The sequence below is a fragment of the Trichoplax adhaerens genome, genomic scaffold (assembly GCF_000150275.1).
Source record: "Trichoplax adhaerens TRIADscaffold_13 genomic scaffold, whole genome shotgun sequence".
Taxonomy (NCBI): Eukaryota; Metazoa; Placozoa; class Uniplacotomia; order Trichoplacea; family Trichoplacidae; genus Trichoplax; species Trichoplax adhaerens.
In genome coordinates, this window is record NW_002060955.1 from 71626 (window position 1) to 84001 (window position 12376).

The 12376-nt window shown below is 30.1% G+C and overlaps 2 protein-coding genes across 2 annotated transcripts; both read left to right on the forward strand.

Annotated features, from left to right (window-relative positions):
* Positions 1-5319: 5319 nt before the first annotated feature.
* On the forward strand, positions 5320-7144 carry TRIADDRAFT_59946 (uncharacterized protein; the record flags this gene model as incomplete). Its single annotated transcript, XM_002115940.1, has 5 exons — positions 5320-5329; positions 5564-5787; positions 5890-6100; positions 6220-6380; positions 6887-7144. The coding sequence occupies 5 exons, from the start codon at positions 5320-5322 to the stop codon at positions 7142-7144; spliced, it is 864 nt and encodes a 287-aa protein (XP_002115976.1).
* Positions 7145-9801: 2657 nt separating this feature from the next.
* TRIADDRAFT_30250 (uncharacterized protein) lies at positions 9802-11451 on the forward strand (the record flags this gene model as incomplete). The annotated part of the gene is made up of 2 exons (XM_002115941.1): positions 9802-10063; positions 11201-11451. The coding sequence occupies 2 exons, from the start codon at positions 9802-9804 to the stop codon at positions 11449-11451; spliced, it is 513 nt and encodes a 170-aa protein (XP_002115977.1).
* Positions 11452-12376: the final 925 nt, after the last annotated feature.

Genomic DNA, 12376 nt, shown 5'->3' on the forward strand with positions numbered 1-12376 from the left:
TTATGGACGCGCAGAGACTCGTGTAGAAGAAGTAATTAAAAGCAAAATAAGAAGTTGTAAACGCGATCATCGAGATCATTGTAATATTTTGGATTATAATGTAACCGTTTGGGAAAAAGGTAAGATGAAAGTTACAGTTCATCAAACATCTTGTGATCTTACTTTGAATTTAAGCCAGCACATTTTTCAGCATTTATCTTAAAAGTTTACATAAATTATGAACAGTTCATTTGCCTATTTCCATCATTTGAATTTTTTCCTGTGACTTAATTCGGTTTCATTAAATATCATATCAGTTTTTGATGAAATCTACTATAATAATCCGCTAACAGAACTATAGCCATTATACTTAATATAAATGGATATTTTTGACTACCACCATTAGAGAAAGAATTTTACTAAATCAAAACTATGTCATTATCTTTAATAGTATCATTATCTATGTTAAGGGCAAATAGCAATCGATAAAATAGATGAAGTAAGAAATAGGGAATAGTAAGAGATAATTGATCTTTGTGCGCGATTTTAAAATCGATTTTGTCAACAAAACTGTTTTCAGAAATACCCGTAGTCTTGAACATAAAGAAATCTATTTTATGGTAATATAGGGCAGTTATGAAGATTACCCAAGAATCTTAAATAAATCGCTACACTTTTACAATTTATAATGAGATTTAGAGCAAAGTAACCTTAACTCTTAATATTAGCGTTTTGATGTAAAGCCCACTCCTTTTATCATTTGATATCGCTCTAATCATGTTTAAGTGAAGATTACGTATAAACAAGTCAAGTTTTAACTTATTTAGCTTTTTATGCCGCTGATGATAACTTGCAAATTTAAATGTACTAACAATGATGACCTGTTATTAACAAAGTCTGGCTGTCTCCGTCAAGGTTATTTGATTTTAAATCTTTGTAAAAAGAATAACAACAGTTACTTCTTTTAGATATCGCGTAAATACTACGTGACATGGTCACACTTGCATCTTAAATTCTATTTCCTAATTTTCATGCTAGTGTAGACAATATTTAGACATTTCATTATATATATAGAAAATCGGATCAAACTATATATACATTCGCATTTTATTTAGCCTTTTTTATAACGTTAAATAGCAGTTAATTTTCTATGGTAATTAAGTACAAAATATAGAAACAATTAATGAATTGAAACATTTTTATAGTTGATTATACGCTTAATCCTATACCATTTACATTTATAACTTTTCATTCTATAACAGTAACCTTTAGTTGCTATATATTGACTACATTTGATACCCAATAATTTATCAAAGTTTCTTTTTACAGATCAAGTTGCTATCGTCTTTATTATTTTCTTGCGGCCAATAGGCAACGTTATGCTTTCAAAAGTTTTTAGTATCAGATAATATAATCAAGCATACGTTTGAAATTAGCCATGCAGGAATTATAAATAATTTTTGGCACTTATTTAAATAATTAAAGCGTTTCTATTGAACTATCAGCAAGTTTTAAACTACCGTTGAAATTGCAATTACTTTTCAAAGGAATATAAGCATAAATTAGTCTGCAAACCTATGAGCATATAGTGAACAGTACGCATTGATACAGAATAAATCGAACAAATAATTATCATAGAGCATAGCTAGAGAGGAATTTAATCTAGAATAATGAAGTATTAATTTGATATCGAGAAAATATCAGCCTAAGATAACAAAGTCTTAATTCATACTTTCGATCACTATTTAGTTGTAAGTTATAGATATTGCACTTTGTTGAGAACAAAACTTCTCTTGAGATATGTAACCATAATCGTAAACTATTTAATTTAATTCTGCATCAATTTCAATTCTTTAGTATGATATTAGATTTACAATAATTTGTTTAACTTCCATTAATGGTACTAGATTGCCATGAGCCAAGTTAGTCAATAAAAGAAGAGTTATTTCTACATATTAAAAATTTAAAATAATAACATTCTGCTTTGGTTAGGGTAGGAAGTCTATCGCTATCATAATGAATTCTTTGGGATTTATATCAGTCGTAGTTTGTAAGATTGCATTCATTTTTATCTTGCCACAATAGCAAATAATGAAGCGACTATTGCTTTCGATGTAATTATCTTAATTTATTTTCTATACGAGCATATTACTGCATTTAATCTTAATAAGCTTAGCGATTAAAATATTAACAGTATGAAATCATAGACGTATCTAACATGATAGCAGTAATTTCTGTATAGTATATTGTACACATCGAAGCTGGATTGTCATTCGTATAAAAGTTTTACCCCCGGTAGTCATTCACTCATATCTGTCGTCAATAGTTAAGCTCCAATCTGATTAATTAGCTTAATTTCTACGAGCACTGCTCATGGTAGGTCATTATTTGTTTTAGAAATCGATCAACTTAAGACGTAGTCAATTATTTATGACAGTAATCATCCAAAATTAAGTCATCTTGGTAAATCTTTAACATTAAAGACTATTCCTATCAAATAAAAATTCAACAATTAATTAATTATTTATCATCGCCGTATTATCACACGATAAATTACAGGAAAAATTAGAATTGTGAACTTTTACCGTTATAATAACACCTAGATCATATTTCAAAATGATTAAGAATTTCCTTCGAACGAATACTTTATAGTAGCAATATTTCATCCTTAAATAAATCTCATTCACTTCTATTTATATTAGAGATCTATTTTCGTATCACAACAACTAATGTTACGTGGTTTAATAAAATTAGATTATTTTTCAACACCGACTTTGCAAATTTTAATTAAATTTTTTTAATAGAAAGCTTCACAGTAAAATTACATATTTTATCAAAATATGTGATATATGCTCATTTAAAAAACTACAGCTGTTTTATGCAATTACCTATGAGAAAAGCTTTTTGCTTTTAAGTCATCAGCGATTAATTGTATCTTTTAAAGATCTCTACATAAAAGGAAATTGATTAATTACAGAAATGAGTAATTTTCAATTAATGCTTCACAATGTTATTAAATTCAAATTTCTATATTACCTTCGAAAACCATTCGCCATCTCAATATAGTGAATACTTACATCGTTTTGCAACAATAGTATCTGATAACATTACTTTATTCAAATTTGAAGGCCTTTGCAATAATTGAATTTTCATACAAGGTTTTGTTTACTTCGCCACTGTCTGGTCAAAATTTGCAATAATGCATTAAAATGCATAGCACACTACAATTAAACTGCTATTATTAGACTAGGAGCAGATGGCTGCAAAACTATGTAATTTATTTTTCTTAATCACTGAGCTTTATCTTGGAATTGCTATACCATTACCAAAATTGGGATTGCTACGCTGGCATTTCGATCCAGTAAATTTATCTAGAATGAAATTTAAACTTTCATGAATAATTATTATATCTAAACTTGAATATAGAAAAATAATCTCTATTCTTCATTGAGCACAAAAGCGCTGCGATATTTAAAGTGTTCTGCCATGAAAAGGGATTTCCTACCGGAGATGGGCTAGTACAACATAAATGAAAACTAGGAAAGTATTCAAATTTTTAGTTTAATTCAAGGCTCAGAAATACTTTATCTTATGAAAGTGTGAGTGTCACAAAACAGCTTTGCAACAAGATAACGTAATCTACGATCAATAAGTCAATTCCTTGAACTACGTATCAAGGAACGATATCTGCACTATCACGAGCACTTTTGCTCTACTAGCAGACTACACAAAGACTTAAACGCCTCGTATTTTACGTTAAACACTAAGTTGGACAATTCTTCTTTATTTCACGATATACTGCATTTATATACTATTCCTCAATAGTTCATGAGTCATAGTTAATACAATTAACATTAGAATCATTTACTGAATTAGATATTAATTTTAGCTACTGCTCTCTTAATGCAGACAACAGTATTTACGAACATAGACATGTAATAACTAATACAGAATAGTCAGATTACGATATGTCCTATCACGGAACATTTCCATGATAATTTACAGTCTATCATAAGTAAATTACAATCACAATGATTCGAACTGTAAGCAGATGATTTGCATTCCCTATTATAACTATTATAATTTCAGTATGTGTATAAGTGTCACTGTCATAAAAAGTCAGTGCTATATTAAAATACAGTATATCCAAATTAGAAGTTAACTAAATAAGGATAGTCTAACAGAATTATCCTAACAAAGTTATTTCTACTGTAATACAGTATTTAACACTGTAACAGTGAGCTAAAGTTGCCACTTACTACAATTTAGATCTGTTTTATATATTTATATCAACCAACTATGTCGTAATAAATTAATCCTAGTTCGGCGGTATCTCACGCCTTATTGTGATAAGTATGAATGTTCTATGGTTTATCGCACTACCATTATCAAATCAAAGGCTGCATGTTATATTGTACATCTATAGAAGGAATTTGTCATTATACCTTCAAAGTTATATAAAAATATCGGTTAGCTAGGTATCTCTTCTCCGGTTTTTTGTATTAAGATCAAGAGTCGATAACGGCATTTAAAACATACAAACTTCAAATATACTATATTCCGCTAGAAATACCAATTGTAAAATAATTATACTAAATTTACTGCTAGGATTTAAAACATGATCTAGTATTTATCTATTCAATATGACAGACATCAAATTAATCGACAATGTTGATCGATTTCAGGCATTCACATACAAAATAGTAAATTTTCATTGTTTACTGCATTGATTGTAATATCTACTAACTCATTTGAATTATTGGCAGAATCCAGTTTTTCAAATAAGCATTCAAAATCTTTACTATACCTTGCGTGCCATAATAGAGCACCCTGAAAGCAATTTGCGCTTGAGATATTTAATTATGATTAAATGCTATACAATAATACCATATACAATTAAAATCTTTTTACAAATTAATGGACTTATTTTTATTAGTTAAAGAATCGCACACTATAATTTTATATCACCTTAAATTGCCATAAATTTTGCCTTTGGTCCTCTGTAGAATATCGTATATTCCCAACTCGACACTATATTCACAATTTCTAGGTTTAGTAATAATTTGTTTATAAAATCCCAGTAATCAGGATTACCACTTCTATAATGTTTATAGTTATGATGATTACAAATAGATCAGATAAATGTCTTCAAATTCGATCACACTTTATTTAATAGAGCACAAATATACAATTTGCTACTCTAAAGATTGGATTTAATTGAACGATATCGTAAGATATATATGATTTTATTACAATCCTGCCATTCTATTAACTCTATGATATAAACTATAGAATAGGTACGTCAATATAATCATTTTCCAGTAAATTTTAATTTTTCTAATGGTCTCAGGTAAATACGGTGGCTGTATTTGTATAAGTTACCATTAGCAATATATTTTTCATACACCAAAGTTATCATTAGAATTTTAACTTTGCGAAATTACAAAGTTTGTTTTCTCATTTTTAATTGTTATGTCTGTTATCACGAAGTTAACCTTAATTTTGAGTACCTATTAACGTAATTTATGCTGTAACTGCACTCTTAAATAACTCTAAAATGCTTAATTAATTCTTATTCCTATAGGAGACAAAAAATTATGCAGTGCAAGTTTACTAGCTGGAAGGCATACCTTTTCATTTAGTTATCAATTGCCAATGAATAATTTACCGAACTCGTATCAAGGCGATAGCAATCATAACATTCGCTACATGGTCATTATATCAGTTGATCAAGGATGGAAATTTGAAGATCTTGCCAATAAACCTTTTCATGTTGTTGAGGATATAAGCATTAATCGTTCAACTTTTGTAAGTTTACTTGATAAACAATCTAGCTTTCATAACTCAGCATGCTACTTCAATGACATTCTAGTATATATGAAACTAATTTACCGTATTACTTACTGTTAGGAGCGTCCTATTCCGTTGGTATCAGAAAAACAGATACCCTATTTTCTATGTTGCTCCGGCACAGCTAAATTAACGGCTAGTTTAGAATATTTAGCATGCTATATTGGGGAAGCTATTAATATTCAAATGATTGAATTGGAAAATAATACGAAGCAAGAAATCACTGGCGTGGCAGTCCGATTAATACGAAATATAACCCATAAAGCTAAAGGTATAGGAATTTTTGAAGTATTTGCTATCGTTAACTATAATTCTTTTAACAACACGGACTATGCATGGATAATTTATAGTTGCTATTATCTCATTTAAAATATGTTTTACATTACTTAGGAGTTGAAAATGTGTCAACTGACGTTTGCTTGATAAAACAGCTGTTTCGAACATTAATGCCAGGCCAAACAATTACATGGACTAACGAATCTCTGGTTATTACAAAATTGCAACCTACAATTGCTAAATTTGACCTTATATCTATTGGTTACGTATTAGAGGTAAGATATGAAGCTTACAGTTTTATCTAAATATTTTGATATAATTATCCAACATTATTATAAAATCCTCACGAAGAAGTCTCAATCTTATATAATCCTACATGACGATAATAAACGACCCTAAATTATTTCGATAAATTCGTATAATTGCGTTAGTATATCCTTATATAATGCCAATTGAATTAATAATTATACACAATTAATGAATAAAACTGGCCAAATACGAACTATAGATATTAATTAAGGGAATCAGATAGCACCAGCCAGCGCGCTACCTAACTATTGTAATTTCTTGAGGAGTTTAGATCTAGGTAGAACGAAATGGATAATTTACGATTAAAACTTGTTGAATATATAATATTCATATTAAATAATGAGTCAGGTAGTTTTAGTCAGTACGCTAGCCAGGTATTGCAACTTCTTGAGTAGCTTAAATCTTTGTAGAAAAATTGATCTTGAACAATTAATAACTTCAAAATATTTCTTTCTTCCTTAACTTCATTTAGATTCAAGCATTTCTAAATAAAAATACGACACTGTCAGTTGAATTTCCAATAACTATTGGCGATCGACCTGATATTAACCCCCTTCCATCACATAAGAATTCAGTGTCATTTCTGGATTCATCGCTTTATGAATTAACTCTACCTGGGGCTGTTACAAGAGATCAAGCTCCAAATGATTTAGAAAGATGTACTATTAGTAGCAATTTATCATCTTTAACAGAGAGTTATACTAGTTATAAAGACCATCTAATGAAATAATATCACAATGAAAGCTGATCATTACAGTATAATAACTAGCTGTATTTAATTGATAGTAAGTTTAGGACCGAAATACAGTACGAGACTTGTCAAACTCTTAGTTAAAGACAACATTTTTGCATTTGTATAATATCGCTTAGCAGTATTGTTTAATATTTACGGATCATTCTTTTATTCGGCATAGACTAAACCATTCGAAACGTTTTGCTACCAGAGTTGAGATACAAATCGAAATAATAATTTTAGACTGATAGTTTCAATATTTCAATTTACCATAATGTGTATATAAGCATTGTTATCTCCAAATCAAACAAATAGTTGTTGTGTCCCGCTATCCTTCTTCAGAAGTCTGATTTTTTTATAATTATTATCATGATTGATTTTTTAACGGGAATTGTACATGTATATCTATTTACTCATGTTCAGAAGAGTTTTTTAAACTTCTGCTTAAATTTTTGGCAATTTTAGGCCTTATCTACGTTACTCTACACTATAAAGCTAAACTAATAATTAAAATCGAAAAATCTGTAAATAAAATTGGACGCATTCCGATATTCTAGATGGTAAAGTATTCAAGGTTTTCTTAGTATAAACCCTATATAACTGCCATGGTAAGAACTTAGGCTTATAAATTATTATTTTTTCTAGATATTGATGGTAATTTTGCGATATTCGAGATTATAGCCTAAGTTTGAAGTTAATAAGTTCGTCTCTTAGCATATTTAATGCCTCTCAACATATCTAGTGAGCATTAATTCCCACATTCAAATAACTCTTACAATCTGTAATTGTTACAAGCTAGGATAGGTAGCTAAGCAAGCCAAGCTAGGGTAAGCCCTAAATTGCAACAAGGGTTGAGAGTATTTTCTAACCTATACTACCGCTATTTGGAATGCTAGTCAATTGTTATTCCTAAGTAGATAGGTTTTAACACGGCGAGACCTTCAAACTTACTAGAAAGTCATAATCTAATTAATTATCGGTGAAGCTGACGCTTAGATATGTTTCGGTACCTACAACTGGTTTAACTAGGTCAGTCACCTCGTCCATGAGAAACTAACCAAATTAATACTCTAAACAGCACTTATTTGTACAGATTGGACACAGTCTAATCCTATTAAATTTACTGTATCAGTATTAAATTAATCAATTTTTGATAATAGTTTAGCAAACACATAGTAGGCTATCCCTACTAAGATATTACTTCTAAACTTAGAAATTGTACTTTGAAGCTTAACAACCTTGGAAGTGATAGATACAATCCAATTTAACTAGTTGGTAATTGCTAGCTTAGTCTATCTAATCTTTAAGTAAGAATTACTAACATGTCAACTGTTAACCACTAAACTTACAGTTAAGGAGACCTCAAATATTTCTGAGATATAAATATATAAAGAACGTAACGTAGAAATAAAGTACACGCCACGAAGATTACTTTCGTAATAGTAAATTTCATTGAAGCATAAGGATCGCTACCGTGTATCATATTAGGATAAATCGCATTAATAAGTATAAAGCATATAAATATCTTTGCAGTAAGGTATTAAATTAAAGAAAAAGCGATTAACTAATCTATTTCGCAATAAGACATACGCATTATGATTTTGTAACATTTAACTTTCGCATCAATGTAAATATATAGTACTATAATGTTCTACGATATTTCTTAAGAATTATAACGCCGATCTCTAAAGACTATTTTCTATGTAATTGGGAATCGAATTTCGGAAGATTGCTGGATCACTTAAAATGCGAATTATATCAGTTAGTGTAAATTACAGGAAAAGAAAAAAGTTTTCAGCGTATGAGAACTTACTGATCTTAACATTTATAATACACCCGCACATTATTAATTATGATTACTTTCCGCTGGAACTCTAAATATCTTTTGCTTTATAGCTGGAAAAGCAAGACTCAAAATTTCAAGCAGATATTTGGCCTGAGCTCTAAACTCAGGTTTTAAAATGAATAACACTTTTCTCTTTAAGGAAAATAAATGCTGGACGGCCATAAAGATCTCACTACTCAGCACTACCGGTAGCGATAGGTAATTCAAGGAATTCATTGCTTTAAAATCAAATTTAGTAGAATATTACTTCGTTTTTGGTGTATTATGAATTAGTACGAGGCCTATTTACTAATGTTCGAATATGGATTTGATATGATTTTGACTCGCATAATTAATATATTTATCTATAATTTTATATCTAGTCATATGTTTTTTTTAAACTCACGACTCTGTTCAGTACATAAAATAATTAATTGTATCAATGATTATCTAATTCCATTCCTTTTAATTCCTTTTCTGAGAACCTTTTAACTTTAAAATAATAAGTAATACAATTTGATCAAGGTGGAAATTTTTCTCTAATAGAATTGGTTCTGACCAATGAAGTCTTACATAATGATCGTAAACTAATTTAATTATTGGTTGTACAATTATTTCATTCCCTTGCCAATGGCTTTAGTATTATCAATATTCATTTCAGCTCTGCAGACTACTAACGTTCTATACCTTCGTTACTAATTATTTATCGCTCACTGTGCCCTGCAGGTACCTATGTAAGATTATGATAGTTGAGTAAACTTGCGTAAGCCTATCTTGTCTATCTGAAATTTTATCTGGAAAAATTTTAGAACGTGATAAACAGTAAATTATGGGTAAGATCAGAGAGTTTAGCATTCAACTTCATAACAATGCTGCCAGTGTCTACTATCCAGGCCAGATCATTACAGGCATAGTGGTTATGGATCTAATTTCTGCTGTCAAAATCCGATATATTTGGGTTGAAATCGCTGGAAGATCGGTAACTAAAGTCCCTTTAAGTAATCGAGGAAGTAATCGTAGCCAGTGGCTTGCTGATTTTGTCACTCAACGAGATTGTTTCATTGACGAAAAGAAGGTTTTGTGGGACGGAAGTAAGAAAACTATAGATTTTATTAAAAATCTTTTGATTGACATAATTATTTATTAATGGATAGCATGAAATATTCATTCGATCTAAAATTCTAAATTTTGAAGTTCCAATTAATAATTAGTAGATATAAACGTAAATATAAGAGTTATTGTCACAAACCAGCTTCGTGACAAGGATAACGTAAAACAAATCTCTAAATTACTATAGTCTCCGGGATTCAGCATCCCTTAACTACCTCACAAGAATTTAGACGCCTTTGCTTCTACGTTAAACTCAACTAGAGAATTGAGAACTACTTTATGCAACTATCTGACGGGCTTATATACCCTTCTACAGCAGCTAACATTCATGAGTCATCATATAAAAATACTTAGGTGAGAACATCTACTAACTAGTTTTTCACAGTCGAACTACAATATGTCCATTCACAGAATCATTTCAGAGCACATTACAGCTCAGCATTAAATTTACTGTAACACATTTTATCATTAGAGTAATTCCTATTGTAAGTAACTAGTTGTAATATAATATCACTATATTATATTAACCAAATTTAGATGGCTATTTCTTCACGGTAGTTCGTACCGTGATAGTTATATGCTGATATTAATTTCCCATTTCCTTCATCGGCCGTTGCAGAATGGAAATCGAATTCCAGAATTGATTGCAGCATACGTAATACTCGAGATACCTGATTTATAGATAGTAACATAAGATTTCACCATTAGGTCCATCTAATCATATTTAAATTAGAAACCGTAATTTAACGTAATTTGTGGAAACTGCAGCCTTGTGATTGCATTGCCTTGTTACTTTTAACGTAGCTTTATTCTACGTGTTATGATATTATTGCAAATATCTTTGCCTTCGTAATTTGATAGCTTTACAAGGTAGAAACATAATGGTCCGTAGATTTTTTGCATGCATTATATATTTAGTCTTCCTAGTTTTTAAATCCCATTTATAGATTCGAAATTAAAACTCAGCAGTCCGTAATTTATTTCTTGCCTTTATCGTATTTGAATATTTTTTAGCTCTGAATGAAAATCTTTAATATTGTTAGGAGAAAATATACCTAAAAATTAATTGTATTTCTGTAGTATATGGCTTGGCTTTAACTTAAGTTTATTGCTTGTAGCTCGGAATGAGAATCTGCAATTGGGATCTGGGAGACATGAACTGGATTTTGCTTTTCCCTTACCCTGCCATTATTTACCGTCATCATATGAAGGCGGAAAATGTTGCAATATACGGTATCTAATCCTTGCTCGGATATGTCGCCCATGGAAAATGGATTACGTAACTAAAACAGCTTTCACAGTGTTAGAAATGGTCGACATTAATAGGCCAGAATTGACGGTAAAAGAGCTAAATAATTATTGCACTTAGATCGTACCGTAACAAATAGCGATCGAGAACACTTTCTAGTCTACCACTATAAAGTTAGATGAATTTAAAAATGTACCAAATGTTATAGCATTCATCATTAGCATTACGAAAAACTAAAGTAAAATAGCATGATTTTCCAGATCATGTCGTAAAGGTTACCTGTGTGAACTCTTAACAATATTGGCCATCTTAAATATTATTGAAATTCAGCTCATTATTCCTTATTGTTTTTAGAAATGTCAATTTCGGTATAAACAAGGTGCTGTATATGCACTTTGGTGGAAATTAAAACAGTTACAGAGCTCAATCATATTGCAGTAAATAAGACTAAACAATGGCAATTTTCGCAACTTATCGTTTAAAAAGTAACCAATTACTTACGTGCTCATGCGCTAACGTATTAAAAATGCCTAGGAAGTTGATAATACTATAATATTTGGTGTTAAATATTTTCATCGTCCGTATGGTAAGATTATAGCAAACTAGCATTAGCCAATATCACCAAATACCCTATTCCATTTGTATTGAAGTATTAATAGAGCCAACTACCAAGCTTTGTATACCAGGCTGTACTGTAAACTCTACCTATTACATTATAGGTCAAGTATAATGTTATCCTTCACGGTAACATGCACTCTTCTATGCATTATATTAGTAAGTATCTACTAAAGTAATATTTGTCTGAATTGATTCTCTATTCCGTAATCACAGTAAAACAAAAGTCATGTATTGATCTTCAAGATATAGAAAATCAATCTAGAATATGGACTACCCGTACAATTCTATTTGTTGCATTACTTTTTCTCAAGTTGATAATACTATGTAGTTGATATAAATCCTAGGCCTAAATTGATTATTCTGATGTAACACTTTGGCTAATTTGGTCGTTTATAGCAGCCATCGCCAGAAATCGAGAAGGAGAAAA